A 21399-nucleotide genomic window follows, 5' to 3' on the forward strand; every position below is an offset into this window, starting at 1 on the left:
TCGTACCTTCGCCTCTATCTCCATCCATACAGGCAATAGAAACAGGTCAAGTAGGAGCTCCATGGAAGTTGCTGAAGTAGTCGACATCATTCCTGTTATGATTTAGCATGCTTGTTGTTGAAGCTTATTCAGCTTCTCTCTGGTGGTCTGGTCTGGTGATGGTCAAAGAAAGTTGTGGAAAGGAACTATCAATAAAACAAACAGTTCAATTTATTTTTTATTAAACAAATACAAAACATATTAATACAAATACTGCGTCATTCTTATAATTGACTAAATAATGTGAAAGGAAACAAAGGAAATGAGGAAGATATTGGAGAGATATTAAAATATGATAAGAAAATTTAATACGTGTATTGATCTTATTTTGGCGCTATTTACTATTCATAATCAGTTCTTTCTCCCCGTTTGGCTCCCTGAAGGCGCTCCTAGGGATTTTGCGCTTCCACTAGATAAGGAGTAGTAGTTTTCACTGAAAAAAAAAAAACAATACGTTATAAAACCCAGATAAACGAATTACTAGAAAAAGCGCACTTAACATGATTTAACAACCTCTAACTTAGACAGGACCGAGGACCGACGGCTTTACTTGCTCTCCAAAGACGGTTACGGCTTTTATAATGCATAGAAATTAAAATTTCGTTGGGGTGTAGAGGATCGAACTCGCGATTTTCCGCTTGATATTCCAGTATCTTAGCCGCTGAGCTAAGACCGTCACTAACGAAGTATTAACAATAAGATATATTAATTTCTGCTTATGTTTCATTTCGATTAAGAGGTGATCCACCATCCCCATAAATAGGTTTCTGTTTCTCCAAACGTCTTCAGTGGAGCTACATGAACACCTCTGAATCGAAACGAAACAAAGCTGCCTATTTAAGTAGATTTATAAAATTGGGGATGGTGGGGATGGTGGATCACCTCTGAAACGAAATGAAACATAAATAGACTAGTAAGGATCTGTTTTTAGGTGGATGTGAGAGGTGGCATTCAGATTTTTGCGGATAAAGTTAGGTGATAACTTCGTTAATAATAATTGATTTATGCTCCTTCTTAAATATGCCCGGAACATTAATAAAAAAAATTAAATATTTAAAAATTTCAAAAAATTTCGTTTTTTTTTCTACTTTTTTTGCTTATAACTTAAAAACTATTCATTTTAGAACAAAGTCCTATAGGAATAAAACAAAGATAATTAAATTTTCTATCAGATTCGATTGGTTAAAAATGTCTTAATTTATCACCCTTGCTACAAAATAGCAATAAATATAAAATAAGGAAGCAAAACAAGCCTGTTCTTATTCAATGATTTTCCATCACTTAGGTTACACTTGGAACCTTCCTAATTCGATAGAAAATTTTTGTTATGTGCTAAAACCGTACACCAAATTTCATTAAAAATGACTTACTAGATTTTGTATAATACTTTTGCAATATAAACTTTTTTAAAAATTAAATTTTTTTAAAATCTTGCACAACAAAAACTAGAGCATACAAAGATTTGTCAATTTTTTACATATAAATAAGTACTCCATCTATCTAATGCACTTTACAGAATTGAAATCGGATTATTTAAGCAGCCTTAGCAATGTTTTAAAGTTATAAACAATTTTTTGGCTTATAAACAAATTAGTGCTGTGGCCAGGAGGGGGTGCTACGGGCTCCTTTATTTAGATGGACTTTCCCAAGTTTTTTTATGTATTTTGACCCGTAGAACACGAATTTTTTGGGTAACAGTTGATCCGGATGTCGAAAAGTTTGTTATAAACAAAGAACTTGAGGAATTACATAAAATCGATTTTTCGCAAAGTAAAACATTTTTTTTTGTATTTCTTGGGTAATTCTAAGCAAAAAATGTTCTTACAAGTTTTTTCGTAGAATGCATAGTTTTCGAGATAAACGCGGTGGAACTTTCAAAAAATCGAGAATCTGCAATTTTGGAACGCGAATAACGTTTGATTAAAAAATAAAATAGCAATTCTGCTGACAGCATTTGAAAGTTTAAGTCAAACTATACCGGTTTTAATTATTTGCATTGCTAAAAATTAATTTTTTTATTATTATCAAAGCTATTTGTTTATAAGCCAAAAAATTGTTTATAAATTTAAAACATTGCTGGGGCCCCTTAAATAATCCGATTTTAATTCTGTAAAGTGTATTAGATAGGTAAAGCACCTCTTTATATGTAAAAAAATTAGCCAACTTCTAAATGGTCTACTTTTTGTTCAGAAAGATTTTAAAAAAAGAATGTGTGTGTACTTTGTACGCACGTAAGAAGTTATACTTCTATTATAATATAATTTCAACGAAACAAATATACCTACTTAACACTTACAATACAAAAAATTAACAATAATTACCAAAATTTAACCAAAGCTTAACAATGCCAAATATTAAAAAAAAAACGAAAAAAGTATGAATCGTCCGGGAATTGAACCAGCAACCTCGCGAATTCTCAATCTCTTGTCCAGTGCTCTACCAACAAGACCATCAAGGCACATACTATTAACGGGTCAGATATACATATTTACACATCACGGTGACAAGTGAAATATAAAAATAGATGTTTTATTATTTTACGCCCAAGGAAGACAAATCCAAAGACACAAAATTATAATAAAAAACTTTTTAAACCACATTTTTCAAATTGCGCAAGTTGTATTATTAATATTAATGTTAATAAATGAAATATAAATATTTTGACGTTTCACAATTTGACAATATCATAACAAAATTTGATCTACTATTTTTAAAACACTTACCAGTGTAAGATTCTTTAGCTTTGAATAAGCGAGATCGTAGATCGTCCCGGTTGATTGTTGTTATCCACAGTTTTCTACGCCTTCGAGCTAATAGGTTTTTTATCAGTAATTTTGCGGCACTCATACTAGTCACAGTTTGATGGGCTTTCACATTGACATGCAACAATCATCTCTTCTATGTTAATAAATCCAAAAATATAATATGACAACTATTTAAAAAGGCAGTATAACCATTAACTAACTTTTTGTTTGTTGTTTCTCTTCCTACAAATTTTAAAACGCAACAACCATACACCATACCTAACCAAACCACAGTCCCACAGCTGTGATACAGCTGCCATATTGGATAATTTTTGTCATGTCATTTCAACATCCAATCAGAACAAAGTTGTAATGCGACTGCGCCGGGATCAAAGGTTTTAATCCTATTAAAATTCACCCTCATATGCGCGTAAAGAAGTACAACTTCAAAAATTTGAACTTTTTTAAAAACATTTAGATTGCAAATTTATTATGCAACATTTATTAGGTCCATTTTAATGAAATTTGGTACACGATTTAAGTATGTTACAAAGAATTTCCTAAGCGAATTACTAAGGTTCTAAGTGCCACCAAAGTGGTTAAAAAATATTGAATAACAACAGACTTATTTTGCCCCCTCATTTTGTATTTATTGCTGTATTGCAGAAAAGGTAATAACTTAAGACATTTTTTACCAGTCGTATATGATACAAAATTCAATTATCTTTATTTTATTTCTGTACAACTTTGTTCCAAAACGAATCGTTTTAAAGTTATAAGCAAAGAAAGCAGAAAAAAATCGATGTTTTTCGAAATTTTTAAATATTTTAATTTTTTTATTAATGTTCCGGGCATATTTGAGAAGGAGCATAAGTCAATTATTATTACTGAAGGTGACACCTAACTTTATCTGCAAAAATCCGAATGCCACCTCTCACATCCAAAAATAGACGTTTTTTCGCAGATCCTTACTGGTCTAAAACTGTTTTTTAATGTTTCATTTTACTCATATTTTGAGTACACGGAAAAGGGGGGAAATGTATAGTATTTTTGATTATTTTTTTCATTTTTTTTATTGGCTTATTCGATTGTAAATGTTTTCAAGAGTATACCATGAAAATTTCAAGTTAATCCGAGCAAAATTGACGGAGATATGGATATATACAGAAATTTTCTTAATATTATATATTGACAAAACTACATTTTTTTTAAACGCGTTTTCTGAAAACATGTTTTTTTTGAGGCGGTGTACATCATAACTCAAAAAGTAATGCACCGATCTTTCTGAAATTTTGCACACTTCTTTTTTAGATATTTTACTAGGTAGTGACGTCGAGTTTTTGCTTATTTTGACAATTTTTTGTTTATATTACCATTTTTCTCTTTAACAAACACACTTTTTTTGTTTTTTTTTTTCGAATTTTTCACTTTAAAGTTATACCATGAAATTAAAAATCAATATAATTATAAAAACTCGACGTCACTACCTCAATAAACTCTTAAACTAAAATAATCTTTTTGGTTTATATGTTTCAAATGATTCTGTCCGAAGATGTAGTGTACACCGCAAATCATATTCTTTTTTGGATCGTCTACTTAAAAATGAATCCACTACTTCATTTTAAAATATTTTTCAATAAAAACTTAAATGAATAATCGCCAAGTATTGTTCTTTAAGATATCCTTTTACCCATTTAATTTAACCCCACCACTTTCAAGGGAAAACGTTTTAAAATTATGCAAAAAATTGCAGAATTAACTATACCCCCCTTCTTTCGTTGGAATTTTTTCCTAGGCGAATATACGGAATGTGACTGCATATAGTAGAGTCCCTTACATCTTCTTTATTCGTCCTCTCCTTGCCTTATAAATTGTAAAAGGCAGAGGTGATAAGGATGTTACTAGAAAGTGGTTCAAAGAGAATTTTCAGATTTATTGTGTAGACCTGGGACTTCTCATTTCTCTCTAATTTCCATTTGTTGTGCTCGTGACAAATATCTCCGTTCGTATCGTAACATCTCTGTAGAGAGAATTTCATTGTATTAGATCCGCTTTTAGATTAAATTTGATTTGCTTAAAATGCACTACTAGCTTACTCAGCTTACCTTACTAGGTAAGGGCTCAGCGATAGGTAATAACGGAGGCAATTTTTATCTTGTTCTTCCTGATGAGGTAAACATACAAAAAGACGTAGAATAGGTCATTGTTGTTAAGCGGAGTATGTTTTTTAAAAATTGACGGTTGACTTACTTGGCCACGGTATTGTAGGCAATGGCTTTTAGCTAAAAAAATTTGAGAGTGTAGTTTGCGCCCTTGGGAACAGCAAATTCTGATTTATTTAGTGTTTTTGCATTATTTGTATGTGCATTATACATTTATGTATTGTGTGTTCGTGTATTATATTTGCGTATTGTGTGTTGGATATGCATGGTGTATGATTTTCTATTTCGTTATTTATGCCTGGTTGTTACACCATTGATTCACCATTGAACACCAAACATACGCGTTACACCATTGAGTCTTAGTCTTAGATCAATTTTCAGCTTGCCACTTGGATTTTATATAAAACTTATCAGTTAAGACGTGGTAAGATAGACAAGCCCTATCTATAAGCTGAGCTAAGCTAAGTTTGAGCTTAAGATTTATTGGTGCAACCAGTCATTAGTGTCTCCTTCTCATTCATTATTCTGTTCATTCCAATCACACTCTAATTCTCATTAGTTTCTTACTTTCTCCATTAGTGTTAATCTGTAGCTTTTTCAAAACAATATTTTCATTATACAGTAGGAAAAATGAAAGAATACCCATGAACGAACATATAAAACACGCTGTATTTATTACATGTAATAATTATTGTTACATGTACTTGCACTGGACAATTTTCTTTGTGACCCGGTGACAGGAAAATACAGCGTGTTTTATCTGTTCGTTCATGGGTATTCTTTCATTTTTCCGACTGTATTTATTCTGTTTTCTATTTTTTCATTTGTTACCCACGTTTCTGAGCCAGACAGTAAACAGTTTTCCACTATTGTCTTAAAGATTTGATGGCTAGTTTTACTTGTTTTATAGTCGTTCCATATAATTGAAGAATTACATATTTAAAAAATGCATGGAAAATGCGACAGAGGACATAAAAGTAATTGGTGAGTTAACGAACAACATAATATATGGCGGTGATACGGTGATCATTTCCAGTAACATGTATAAATTACAACAGGCAATGGAAAGGGTTAATGTAGGTAAGGAAGACTACGTTCTGAGCCTCAACTTCAAAAAGACCTAAGGCATGCTCAAAAAAAGCAACAACCTAGTCGACAGTTACAGATAAAACACATACTAATTGTCCATGTAGGATCTTATGTATACCTTGGCACCAACGTAAATGTAAATTCGAAACAGGCCAATTAACGCGAGGATAGAAAGAGCTAGAGCAGCATTTAACAATATGAAAAAGCTCATAAACAATGATGTGTCTTTTCCTCTAAAACTACGTCTAGTTCAATGTTTTTCCGATCACACTATATGGTGCAGAGGCTGGGACGCTGACAGAGATGCTAATGAAAAAACTAAAAGCATTCGAAATATGGGTGTACCGACGCATTCCTCGTATATTCATAACAAAGAAATTCCACTAACATAGAAGTAATTAAGCAATGAAAAATTGAATATCTAGGCCACTTATTCAGATACGATAAGTATCTGAATAAGAGTAAGAAAAATAGACAGCAGGCACTGCGGAAGTCTGCGAAAATGGTTCGAGCTTACATCGGTTGAACTATTCAGAAGTGCCGTAAGCAAGATCAGAATTGCCACGTTAATAGCCAAAGTTAGCAGCGGACAGGGAACCTGAAGAAGAAGTGATCTAACCTCAAATAATGGTAGAACAAGAACACTAGTTTGAAACTATAACTATATGGGAGTAACATTTGAGTGAACTGTCTCAATATATTATTATCTGAACAGCATTATATGCAAGAAAAACCTTACATGAAAAAAATAATATATTTTATCTACTCTATCTCATATTATGTATAAGTTTTTAGTTTGTGAAAAATGTCATTATAGCTAGTAGTGCGTGAAGGATTTAAAGTGTGCGTGAAGTATTTAACAATGTATTTTAAATGGGATTTGCTTTTTCGCACTGTTTTTTGGCACACTTTCCAGTGGCGAAGAGTTACATTTTTTTTATTTGTTTATCGTAGATAAAATATTGTATGAAACTGCGTGAAGTACTTTTTGCGAACTTACGCGATGTATGGCACTCGCTACGCTGTCGCTTGTGCTCTAAACATCGCGTGCGTTCGCAAAAAGCATACTTCACGAACTGTTTCATAAATAACTATAATCCATTATTGATGATATCGAAAAAAAAACAGTTGACATAAGCATATGCATATAATGAACTGTTAACCAACAAGATTGGCCGAAATCGATGGGTTAAAGGTCGAAAAAGATGATGGCCAAAGACCTATTGGAAACATAGCATGGCTTAAGCCATGAATGCAGAAACCTTTAAGAATTGGACTGAGATGACGGTAAAAATAAGGAGAAGTTGCCATACAACATCCGACGAAATTCTAAACATACTCTGGCATAATAATATCAAAAAACATTTATCGCTTACCATCCTTCAACATTTTTTGGATCATCACATCTTGAAGTATCTTCATTATAAACAGTACCAGGAGAACAAGATCCTTTTTGTGGATCAACTCCATTCCTACAAATATAAAATTTCTGGCAATCCGAGGGATGGGCGTATGTGGGATGTGGTACTTTTCTTCCATCATTACCTACAGACTGTATTGGACACTCGAATCCGTCATCAAGAGCGTCTTTCTTGGGGTTAAGACATTCCTCCCGTTTACTGCTAGCTGCCCAAATGCAGATACTTTTTTCTTCATCGTAAACAAGACCTGAAAAAGTATTAGATTTACATAAAAAAGTGTAAAACATATTAAAACCTAAAGTATATTTTTTTAGCAACAGTTTGTGCTATGCTTTGATGTACATAAATCCAGCTTGTTTTTTGGGCTGATAGAAATCCAACTTGGGCTTTAGTCTTTTTTGATAATTTTTGTGAAAAGTTTATGTATGTGTGATACTGATAGGACAGTAATTTTTTAGGTCTGTTGTGTGTTCTTTCTTGTGGAATATTCCGTTGAGAAGCAGTTTTTCCTTAATACACGCATTCTATGAAATGTTTGTCCGTAGTCTACATAATTTTATTTCCGCCCTGTTTGATCACCTTGATCACTAATCCATCATGGTTAGGGGATTTGTTATTTTTCATTAATAAAAGTATCATATAATTTGAACTTCGTATGGTGTTATTTCTTGCATTTCTTCTGATCCCTGGTTTGTGATTTTAGACAGAGGCTAATCTTGTCTTTCGTTGGTGCTCTCATACCTTTCGCGATGACAGAATTCAACAACCTCGAGGGTTTCAGTTCTATCCTTAGTGATGTTTCTCTATTTGTTTCTTATTCTGCACATATTTTGTTGCCTATGTTGTTTGTATATAGCTTCAAAACTCTAAAACTTCTGTTTTTTTTAACAAAGTTTTATCTCTCTTCTATTGTCTATCTTATGTCTTTTCGGATTTATCAGTGGATGTCTTTAATTGCTTTTTTCTTATTTAGTTGGCCACATACATTTTTTCGTTAGATTTATCCTTCCTTTACTTACAAGCTCTTTTCCGTCTCTGCTAGTGCCGTTGTTATGCCATTATTTACTATATATTCAAAATCTTCTGTTTCCTTTTCTAAGTATTGTATATATCTGGTTAGTGTATCTTCATACAGGTCCTTGTTTTCGGGGCGAATCCATTACTTCTTACGTGTTTTTAAAATCATCTTTCCAATTTGACATTTATCTTTGCTCGGTTTAATCTCTGATCTTTTCCCATCGAAATTTTGATCAGTCATCATGTTAATGCTTTGGTTATTTCTTCTCTCTCCCTCTCTCTCTCTCTCTCTCTCTCTCTCTCTTATCACTTCTCTTAATTATCTCATTTTTGACATCTGATTTCTTTTCTGTTCATTATGTTATTTTTGACAATGTCAGCTAGCTTTCTCCATATCGATTTACGTTGATAATTTTTACCGAAAAAAAGGTGATTTCTATGTATAATAAATCATACATTATTACTCTGCTCCTCTAAAATAAAAAAGAAATCCTGATTTAAAAGTAATTTGGGCTTCTCGTCTTCGTTTTATTTACCGATGTCGATGATGTACCATTTTATTGTTTTCAGCTCTTCCTCTAGTTCTTCCTCTAGTAAGAGTTATACTTTGAGTTGTGTTTTAAATAAACTTAAATGTCTTACCTGCAGGACAATTTAATTCCTTTGGTTTACCGTCCACGCAGCTGTGAAACTTTGTACAATCTTTGGGATGACGGTAAAATCCATTCTGTCTCGGACATCCCGGACTTGGCTTAGCTTGTTCTACAAAAAAAAAAACAAAACATCTTGAAATATCACAAAAGTATAAACTAAAATTATATACTTATATATTTTTTATATAAAACATAACAGCAGTTGTAGAAGTAGGTAAAATTTATATCCCATTTATATAGTTTTCTGGGATCTAGGACATCTGGGCTTTGCCATTTCGGCGGGACCATTTAGGCATCGCCGTTTGAGCGTCGAGCCAAGTGGGCGTCAGCCGTTTCGGCCTCGGCCATTTCGGGGTCCAAAATTGACGATTTCCTGAATTTTTTCTCTATAAAGAACAGAGAAATATCCAAAGTATACAAAACAAGCTGAAAAAGCGAGCATTATCATAACGAAAACTTTGTTTATTTACGTATTTAAATTCATAATATGGAAAATTACTATTACGAAAAGTTGTTTAGAATTAAAAATTATGTTTCAATTTGCAATTATATCATTCTAATTTAAATGTTGTAAATGTATAAAGATACTTTATACTCAAAATTCATATTTTTATATAATATGAAAATATGAATAATAGTTGGATGGAAAATAAGTTGGATGGAAATCATCCGCCATTTTATGGTACCAACCTCACATACAGCCACAAGCCAAGTGTCTTTTAATTTCAATCCTCTCTCGTTCAAAGAGGAGAACGTCAAACGACCACGGAACACGAATTAAACGTCAAGGAAAGATTCAACTAGTATGTTCCGTAGACGCTGAAGTGTGACGTCACGTAAGTAGTCCTTTAGGAAAAAATTAGATAAATTAATTAAGCGATCAAAAGAAAATAATTATAAAAATAATTAAAGAGCTAATTTCGTAACGCGAACCGTTACAACCTCGTATAAAATTAATAAAATGTTGTATGTGATGGTTATGCATCATAAATCTTAGACCATGAAGAGCTTTTTATGAAGAATAACTTTTCTTCGTCAAATTAAAAATGCAAGAGTTATAAAAGAAAATGATGATTTAAAATAAACCTTATTTTCGTTTTCAGCACCATCAAAACCCTAGGTTAGACGAAAATTAGTCATTCACCACACCGTGGTCAGTATCTTGAGAAATAAGCGTTATTTTAGAGTGGCACTCGTCTATAAAGTCACATAACTTTTTTCTTATTGCATACTTTGACTTGAAACTTTCCAAAAAAGCTTCCTCGTGAATCATATTTTATTCCTGTGCTGATGAAAATTATAAACTAAAAAGTTTGTCACTCAACTTTTTGAAGTAAACATGAAACTAACGAAATCTGACGACAAAATGCTTAAAAATTAACAACTCCTCTTTTAATTTGTTTAAGCAGTTTGAATAAAGCACATTGTTATTTAAATACTTCAAAGATGACAAAGTAAAATTTTCAAAAGGAAATATTTACAGCGACCAATGATACAGCGAGGTAAAGCCGAAAACTCATTCAAATTGATTTTTCGCATTTTTGCATAAAATTTTATTTTTTAACATGTACCACCAAGTCTAGATAAAAATAAACTTAATATTCAGATTCAGCGGTATCGAAAATATAAAGAATCACCAAAATGAGTCATTCATCTTAAAGTTGATTTTCGTGGTCGGTCTAACGTAATTTTAAGAGTTGCTACCGCTACCTACCGCTCGCCTAAAAATGGAACAGTCTATTTATCATTAAAGGGGAGGCCCTATACTCGTACAAACCTTTGTTGTTAAAACACATTATTGCTTTTAAAATATTCTCAAATTGTATTGTTAAACATCTTATTTATTTTATATAATAATTAAATTCACTATAAAATATCATTTATATTTTATTAATAGCTAATTTAAAATTTAGTTTGACATTCACGAAGTGTCAAACTTAAATGTAAATACCAAATATACTACGCTTTGTTTAACGTGGCTTAACAAATTCAGAATAAAACTAGCCTACTAATACAGTAGAACGTCGATAATCCGGACGTCAAAAATCCGGACCGTCGATAATCCGGATTTGTTTCTAGCAAAAATATCTGATTCTTTTAAAATAAATTAAGAACTTAGCTGCGAAAAACGAACCTCTATCGGTGTTCAAAAATATTTTACACATTTTTTTTAGAAGCCCAAATAGTGTCTGATGTTTTTACTGTACACATGCTGCTATTATAAATTAATTACAATACAGTGTTTAAACATAAAAATATGTTTTGATTATTTTCACCTCTAGACACGTTACTGTGCAAGAGAAAACATAAAATTTTAAAACGATTGTTGTACATTAATGTGTATTGATGTGATCTTGATTATTGATATGAGATGATATTCTTATATGTCATTTAATTTAATCAATGCATTAATAATAATCTAATTAATTTACCAGATCACATATCAATATGTTTTCAATCTCAGGGCTTTTTATAAAATTAATTACTTACTTACGTGTCTTCTAAGTATTTCTCAATGGTTCCTAATCGGGATAGGAAAGAAAAGAGTAAAATAATACACACATATGGGTAACAATTATAATCAAAATATTGTTTATTTTATTTAAATGGCAATCACTGCTTAATATTTGCTATATCTTATTATTCTTAAACATAACATTTACACATGGGAATCTTATTTCCTTTTGGTTTCCAATTGAAAGTTTTTATTAACATTTAACTATTATGATTTATTAGCAACAATTCTATTTAAGTTTGATGAAGCTTTTCTGATATTATTGATTATGTTCTTCAATTTTAAATGTGGTATTTAATACGAAAAACCCATACATTCATGTTCAAACAAATGAGACTGACCTTTTTCTGGTGAACTGAGAATGTCTTCACACAAGACCCGTTTCCTGCTATCCTTGGCTGCGATCAAAACCTCGTCCTGGCTTCCAGTAATGTTCTCCTTTGAAACTAGCTCGTATAGCTCTCGTTCCTGCTTCTGTCGTGATGCTGTGTTCTACCTTTTTCGAAACTGCAATCAGCTACCGGGAACTCTTGGCTCAAGGAGGTTCTTTACTCTCAACCTGGCCTACCTCTCGTTCCACGATAGATACTCCACACTCACGGAACTACACCGGCTTTCTCACTCTCCGTACACTACCGTCTACTACTGGACTTCCCTTCTCGACCGCTCAAAACATTCTGATCTATCTTTTCATTCATTCCCCTACTTTCTAAATATCCCTTCCAGATTCACAAATCAACCTTCCACCACCAACTCTCATTCGCAGTATTCCTCAAAACCAATTTTTAATCTTTCTAAATATGCTTAATGGATTTCAAAAAAAAAATAGTTAATTCCCATTCTAAAATTACTTTCTACTATTTACAAAATTTAATGACCTATTATCTACTTCAACTGAGTCTTATTTAGCATAGGCTAATGATCGAACCTTCCGCGAACAACGATAATGACCTATTATCTATTTCAACTGAGTCTTATTTAGCATAGGCTAATGATCGAACCTTCCGCGAACAACGATAATGGTACGCGCCATTCACTTTGTTTATTCTCGGCGCATTGTCCCGAGTTTCGTAAGCTTCTTCTAATCACTTCTTAAAATTAAACATAACAATTTGTTGTATACAGGTTGTTCTAAATTTATATGCCCGTGGTTGAGAAAATTGAAAATATTTTATATTAAATTGAATTTTGTTTATAATTATCAAAATTTAATTTTCATATCAAATAGAAATATAACAGTATACTGGTCTTTTTTTGAGGTAATTTCGATAATACGGATAATTTGATAATCAGGATGGGGTCCGGTCCCAATTAATCCGGATTATTGACGTTATACTGTAGCAACGATTTCAGATGAGATTTAGTGTGTCGAAAGAAAATAAAAGGATTGTGACGTCACATTTTAGACTTTGAGGTCGGTTATCTCGAAGATGGTTAGAGATATCGAAATGCCGTTTTCAGATTTGAATTGAGAAGACAAAACTACATAAGAGTCCATCGGTAAATCGGTTCTAGGTATTACAGAAGCGGCGACACAGACTTTGCGAATTTATAAACAAACAGTTTTCGTTAAAAACCTAGCGTTACCAAGAAACTGAAAATATTTACAAAATAGGTCAAAATTAAAAACAGGCATTTTTACGTTAGTCAATAATATTATTATAATTTTAAAAAATGTTTACATCAGTTGTCATATACTTACGTAAAACTGGTCGATCTGTACAATCTACATTGGCAGGAGTTTCACATCTTTCAAAATTTGGATCTTTATCATCGAATACCAATCCATCTGGACACAACCTTTGTTCATATTGTCCTCTGGAGCAAACGTAATAAAGATCACATTGGTCTAAATCTGGAAAGAATCCAGTTCGTTGTGGACATTGAAATTGCGCGTTCACACCTAAAAACATTACGTTTTTAATATTATGTACCTAAATTTGAATAAGAATAAATGACAACTTTTTAAATACCTAGAAGAACTAGATTTATACAAATAAACAAAGGTTTTCCCATTGATATTACATGGATGACTATAAAGTGTGTTTGATTGTATTCATTTGTTCGTGTACATATACAGGGTGTTTCAAAAAAAGGTAACCCCGTCTCTAGGGTAGGTAAAAAACTGAAAAATAATTGGGGTTTGCTTAGTAAAAAATTTTTGTAACGCCATCCGTTTTCAAGATACAGGGCGTTGAAGAAAAAAAATTTTACGCATTTTTGAAAATTGAAAAATTGAAACAAGGTTTTAAAACTCTAATTATTGTTGATTTATCGTCATAACAATCAATAAATGTCAGATTTCCATGGCACACTTGGAAAAAATAGAGGTATACCTATTAGAACTTTATCATTACTACCAGCATCAATAAATTATTACTTCATAATTTTCAAATCAAAATATTCCGAAAACGGTACACAGTATCGAGTTTTACCAATAGTACCTTTTTCGTGTAAAATTAAATGATGTTTAAGTTTACTTGAAATTTTGATTAATAATTATACATACTCTTAAAAAAGTTATATTGACTAATACTTAGTACGATCCGTGTAACTAGCGCCCTCTATGAGAATCAGATATAAAAACAAATTCATGGGATGTATCAGCTTCCAAAACATATTCGTATAAAATTTCATTACAATGTTGCCAGTAGTTTCGGCAAAATCGTAAAAAATGCGTAAAAATTTGTTTTCTTCAACGCCCTGTATCTTGAAAACGGATGGCGTTACAAAAATTTTTTACTAAGCAAACCCCAATTATTTTTCAGTTTTTTACCTACCCTAGAGACAAAGTTACCTTTTTTGAAACACCCTGTATACACAAATATGACAATCACAGCGGCTTGACAAAATCTAGACTAATCTATAAAAATTATAAGTCCCCAATATCGAAATATCCAATTAATGAGCTTCCTTGAATCTAAATTACGCTCTTTTGTGATTTCTCTTCAAGTCATAAGTTAGGCTCTCTCAATGTTTTTCATTTTACCACCACTCCATTTACAATTAGCAGATCATTCACCATGTCGAGAGTGGCATAAAAGATTAATAAATCATTTTGTGCCTAATCTGTCCACAAACTGAGAACTATTAACATATCTGGTTCTACAGTTCTTCGTTATCCTTAACGACTGCTTTTTCTGCCTCTGACTCTAGTCTCTTTCAAAACTTCCTCCACATCCTAAAGCTACAATGGGGCACCATCCCATGACATTACCATGAATCCTATATAAACAAGTCTTTGCACTCTTTGCAACTTTATTTTTGAATTATTGCGACACTAGCCTTGTTGTTCATCCTTAAGTGATATTCACTTGTTAATTGATTTGGTTAAAATTAATTAGTTAGCAGATTAAAATATGGATTCCTCTATAATTTTCCGGTTCTTTTTGTCACCTATTTTAAACATCAGGATTGTAACGCTTATTTTCCATTTTTTGAGTAATTTGTTGTATTGTAATATTTTGTTGATGAGGTTTATCTGTCAACATTGTTCTACAATATTTTAATATCTCATTTGCTATCGCGTCCATACCTGCAGCTTTTCTGTCGTTTAGTCTTCATTCTGATTCGTCCACTTCCACTGTGCTTATTCTGTAGTCTGTTCATTGGTTGTAATTCCCGGTGTTTCTAGTTCTCCTGGTGGACTCCTAGATAGATATCTACATTCCTAGTTCTGAACATGGATTTAATGTTAGAGATGGCTTTTTCGAGATCTTTAACTAGACAATCCAATGCATATATAATATAGTATATACATTTGCTGGTTGACAGTCGAATTTTTCTTCGTAAAGAGGTGTACTCGACAAATATTCACTTCTTTTGTAAGTGTTTAGTAGTTTTCCATACTCTAGAAGAAAGCAGGTTGGGCGAATAGGTCTATATATGAATTTTTTCCTCTGTGAGGCGTTTACCAATCTTTACAATAAAGCAGACCCTAACCTGTCTGTTGTCAGTATTCTAGAAATATTCTAAGATAGAACTCCTTGCTTTTAGCATGGATTAAATCCATTTGATTATGGAAGTTGGTGTATATTTACTATTAGGTCTGGATCCCGCGTATGAAAAAAAAATTATTAATAGCAAGCTGAAAATTTGTTAATAGCTTAAGGGTGTCTAGTCGGATAAACTTTGATATATGGGAACACTGGAACAGGGGCAGTTTTAATTGTGGAACAGGTTAAAAATTTGGAACGGTCAGACCACGAAAACGGCACATTTATTTTGTTCGACAGAACAGACTTAAACTCTCCGAACAGAGATTAAACTCTCATGCAAAAATCAGACTCCTATTTATCAGCTGTCATAATTCCTGTCATTTGACATATTCTACATGTTCCACTCATTAAAACGCCCATTTGGTGATAAATAACAGTCTGATTTTTGCTTGAGAGTTTAATCTCTGTTCGGAGAGTTTAAGTCTGTTCTGTCGGACAAAATACATGTGCCGTTTTCGTGGTCTGACCGTTCCAAATTTTTAAACTGTTCCACAATTAAAACTTCCCCTGTTCTAGTGTTTCCATATATCAAAGTTTGTCCGACTAGACACCCTTAAGCCGGATCCAGACGTATATTAGATCAGCAATATATGAATAAACTGCAATATGTTATCAAATGCCGTCTTTATATCTATGAACGCACATAATGCCACTTCTTATGCCGTGATGATACGACCTCTTTGAGACCTTTGGGACTCTTACAACTAGAATAGGCTCTACCCTGTCGACATTCTTTTGGAATATAACCTAACATGAAACTCATCTTGATTATTCTTTAGGAGTGAGGCAGGATAACATCCATTGCCTGCTGTAGTAAAACTGAAAAACTACCATCTTCCTTAGACGACTTAAAATTAGCTACACGAATATAATTGGGGCATGTCAAAAGTGTCATAAGTTACTCTAAAATCTACGTAGATGTACTGGTAGCAATATGTCAAATTTTGTCGTTTCTTCTACATTACGACTGACAGCAGTCAAGCAGATTTTTTTATTTTGTTAGGGTAATCTGTTTCTGGCTGTGAAGTGGATTGTTCTATTTATTTCTTCCATGGATGGACACAAACAAAAAACCGAAAACGAAAATGTCTGCAACACTTTCAAATTAGCTTGTTAACTTTAAATTTCACTAAGTATTTGCAAACAGTCCTCGTAGGTAAAACAAATTTTAATGTATGCGATTCGCAATGAAACTAAGATGAAGAAATTTCTATCAGGCAGGAATTTTCTCATTACGTGTTTTATTTTGTTCAGTAACGGAATATTTGAGTAAATACCTTCATTTATAATTTATTCAAATATACTTTAAATCCAGTTTATTCAGTTTTTGTTATTGAAACAGTTTTCTATATTTAGAAATTATTTATCACATTAAAATTAAAACCATATACAGTAGGAAAAATGAAAGAATACCCATGAACGAACATATAAACCACGCTGTATTTTCCTGTCACCGTGTCACACAAAAAATTGGCCAGCGCAAGTACATGTAATAATTATTGTTACATGTACTTGCACTGGACAATTTTCTTTGTGACGCGGTGACAGGAAAATACAGTGTGTTTTATATGTTCGTTCATGGGTATTCTTTCATTTTTCCAACTGTAGGTGCAACAATTATATTATAAATAAATAATACAATAAATGTAAACGAAAATCAAAAATTGACTTCAAAGAGAGTTATAAATAAAGTATTACTACTAATTAATTACAAAAATCTCGAATTTTTGGGTAGGATTATTCCACACAATACACAATGTATCTACACAACAGACATCATCCCCGATATGTTAATCTGTTACTCCAAACTAGAATTAGATATTTTTCTTCATCTTCTTCTGGATGGGTCTTTCCTTGTCTGGCTATGTCCTTACATTCGGATCTCTCTTGTGCTCTTCTCCATTGTCTTATATTCATAGTTTTCAGGTCGCCTTCCACGTCATCCAACGTTGTTATGGGCCTTCCTTTTTTTCGTCTTTCTATTCTCTTGCATTGAAATATTTTCTTTGTTGTTTTTGCATCTTCTTTTCTCAGGAGATGTCCCAGCTATGATAGTTTTTGGCTTTTCACAAACACTTTTTTTTTGGCTTTATCTTATATATAATATACCCTTCATTCAATTCATTAACCTCGTCGTTTCTCCTGATAATATGAAGTATATACAGTCGGAAAAATGAAAGAATACCCATGAACGATCGCATCAATCACTTATTTTGTATTTGCTGTCTTTCTCTATAAATAACAAACGTTTGTTATAGAAAAAGACAGCAAATACAAGATAATTGATTGATGTGATCGTTCATGGGTATTCTTTCATTTTTCCGACTGCAGATATTAGTGGCACGCAAATGGGCTTTTATAAATATGGGCATGAGAGAAACACTTTTTGCTGTTAATGTTCTTATTAAAAGATGATCAGATATTAATCAAAAACTTTACATCTGCTTCATGAGAACGACATATACAGTTATTATGACATCTATCCTAAAATCGGCGAAAAGCAGTGAAATTTGGACGTAAAATATCAAAAGAAGTTGAAATTATGAGCGTAGAGAGACAAGTATGCACTTTTCCACCTCTATTATTTAAAGCTTCTTCAAAGAAAATCGTATTGGAACATAATGAATCAAAATTACTTAATTAAAAATATTGGGTATGCTGATGATACCGTAATAATGGCCGATAATTAAAAAAATCTAGACATTATAATGAATGAAAAATTAGCACGTAGTGGGGAATATGGACTCTTCCTCAGTATAAAAAATAGCATGAAAATTAGTAATGACAAAATTACTAACAAAACGGTAAAGCAGATCATAAAAGTAAACGAGTAGACTGATACCTGCGAACTTAATAACAGAAAATAAAGATTAACTTACAATCTAAAGCGACATAGAGTGATGAAGAAGTGCGGGAAGAAGACGAATATGTTAGCTGAAAAATGGTACAGTGGCAGATCAAAACAACCTTTTGCGATTGATTTGAAAGTCAGAGTAAACATGATGAGAGCAGAAGAGTGGGAAGAGGATGAATATCGTGGCTGAAAAGCCTAAAAGAATGATATGGTTGCAATCTAAAAAGAATTTCGTAACACCACAACCGTCACTGTTGGGGCATTATATTGCGCTATAAATAAATGTTTTTTTAGACTGTCATTATTACTATATCGTAAGCAAAATATAAATTATTTAAATAATCCAAACTGTGGGTGAAGAACAGGTCGATTTCAGAATATAAGTTAGGAATTTTTGAAACCTATTAGGCGTTGTAATGGACCATGTCAGTCAGCACGTTTTCAGATTTGTAAAGGACGTCAGACGTTGTAAAGGACGATGTCAGATTTTTAACACTGCATCTTAAGATTTTAATTTTAGAGAAAACTTTTAAATAGAAAGTTGTAGGAAATTAAAAAACCTTCAATTTGAGCTATGACAAGTTTAATTTCGTTAATTTTGTTATTGCAAACCGTTTTTGCAATTGCGTTATAGCATTAAAACCGGCAAAGAATAAAGAAAAATAAATAAAAATAACATAAGATTTAATTTAATTTCAGCAAACTACTTTGAGTGCAGATTTATATAGTTACAATAATGCAAAAATTTTAAAAAGCTTGTGAACCAAATGGACTTTTTTCCTATATTTTCGTTTTCATCGTGCTATGCAAATTTTAATTTCTTTGTAATTAATTGAAAACAAAAATCTTTTTGTATAAAAAAAACAATTCGAAAGTGATAATCATAAAAGTGCTACTCACCGACAAAAAACACCACAAATAAATACTTAATCATGTCTTCGGCTCTTGGTACACTAACTTGATGATGAATCAGGTAATCTCACACACCTTAACGTACCAGAGTCTTCGAATATGCAACGACCAAAGAAAGTGGGCAGCTTCGACATCTCCTTTTACCCCCATGTGCAATACACCTATACGAGAACTGGAGACTACGAGGTCATATCAATGAATAATTATAAAGTACAGCGATCTCAAGGCGATATGTCTTCGGATAAACAAGTAAAGAATCTGGTTTATTGATCATAAATTTGTTAAAATTGTTTTGATATTTTGCCGATCTTTGGTTTAAAAATAGAAAGTGGTTATACCAGCACGAATGTATGTTTGCAATTTGATTGTTATAATTATAAATAAACTGCTGATTATAGAACCATCAGTTTGCTAAGCCATTTTTCTAATGGTAATACACGACCGCATCTATAATAAAAGCGAGGAATACCTATAGGCTATTGATTATGTTCAAAATAAGAGAGTTTAAAGGAACTACAACGTTAACGGAATTTTATTGTCTTATATGATCAATGGACCTCTAAGCTTGAAAAAACCGCGGAATGCTACCATTTAAATGGGTGAGTTTTTGAGAAAGGGGTGAATTAGTTCTTAGGCACATGGTGAATTAGGGTGAGTTCTATGCACTTTTGGTACAAATACGTCTACAGGAAAATTGTTCCAGAGTAAATTTACTATCTAAATATCACATCTTGAGGTAAAATATTTTTTTTACAAAATATATTCAAACGAAAATCAAGAAAAAAACACGAAAGAAAGCAATTTTGTTTTTTGAGAACTAGCTTTTTTCCACAGGGATATAGGTTCAGCGAAAAATAACTTCCATTCTCCCTCTTTAAACTGAAGTTTGGTAAAAGTCTCTAGGATTTATAGTTTCCAAAATAGGATTTTTAAAATTTCGCCACTCACAGCATTTTTGGGCCATTTCCTCCATTATTTCGCAAACATTGTTCTATAATTTTTTTCTGCGTATTCCTAGGCATATGCAATGGTATTTACCATTTAGTAGAAAGAGAAGTCAATTACGTTTAAGATGGTCTATTGTACTTATAAGAATACACGACTCTTTTTAAGCAAGTTATGCTTTCTCAAGGTTCTATACTTGTAATAATTTTTGATATTTTTAATGATTATTTTTTAAATTTCTCATTATGACTTTTTTGTTGCACATTCAGGTATATACATTGTGGAATAAAAAAGCCTATTTTCTTTACTTTAAAATGGTGTATTGCAAAAAATTCTAGGACTATTGTTAAACAGGAGTATGATATCCAAGAGTATCCGTAATTTGAGAAAAAATTAAAATTTTTAAAATTTTTTTCAATTAAAAGAATATAGTTGCATATTATAACATAATTTTTTATTCCAAATAACTTTTCTTCGTACAACTTTTCTATATTGTGAAATATAAAGGTACTTTATTCTTGAGGGAAATCCATATTTTTTAACATACCTCGTATTGATAAAATTTTATATCTGATGATTGCATCTTAGGTTTTAGACTACGCAGAGTATTTTATAAAGAATAACGTTTTTTCATAAAGTTAATAATAAAAAAGTTTCCCATATGGTTCCAACTGAGTGGGACCTATTGCATGTGCATATGTCACATTTTGAAAAAGCATATCTTGTTTAAAAATAGTCCTAGAATTTTTTACATTACGCCATTTAAAAGTAAAGAAAATAAGCTTTCTTTTTTATTGTACAATTTATAGTAGGTACCGAAATATACAATAAAAAAAGTTATAATGAGAAATTTAAAAATAATCATAAAAAATATATAGAAAAACAATTAAAAGTATAAAACTTTGAACAACCATATCTTGCTTAAAAATAGTCATACAGCCTTCTACAATAAACCACTTTAAAGGCAATTGACTGTTCTTCCTATTAAATGTAACATTGCATATACCTAAAGCTACGTAGAAAAAGTTACAGAACAATGTTTGAGAGGGA

At 32.0% G+C, this 21399-nt stretch overlaps 1 protein-coding gene across 1 annotated transcript; it reads right to left on the reverse strand.

Annotated features, from left to right (window-relative positions):
- Nucleotides 1-204: 204 nt before the first annotated feature.
- Nucleotides 205-19554, reverse strand: LOC126879224 (protein obstructor-E-like). Its single transcript, XM_050642281.1, has 5 exons — nt 19393-19554; nt 13343-13543; nt 9115-9234; nt 7411-7702; nt 205-472 (listed from the first exon to the last, which is right to left on the reverse strand). The coding sequence occupies exons 1-5, from the start codon at nt 19424-19426 to the stop codon at nt 391-393; spliced, it is 729 nt and encodes a 242-aa protein (XP_050498238.1). The 5' UTR covers nt 19427-19554; the 3' UTR covers nt 205-390.
- Between the last annotated feature and the right edge of the window lie 1845 nt (nt 19555-21399).

The sequence above is a fragment of the Diabrotica virgifera genome, chromosome 1 (assembly GCF_917563875.1).
Source record: "Diabrotica virgifera virgifera chromosome 1, PGI_DIABVI_V3a".
In the NCBI taxonomy this organism is placed as follows: Eukaryota; Metazoa; Arthropoda; class Insecta; order Coleoptera; family Chrysomelidae; genus Diabrotica; species Diabrotica virgifera.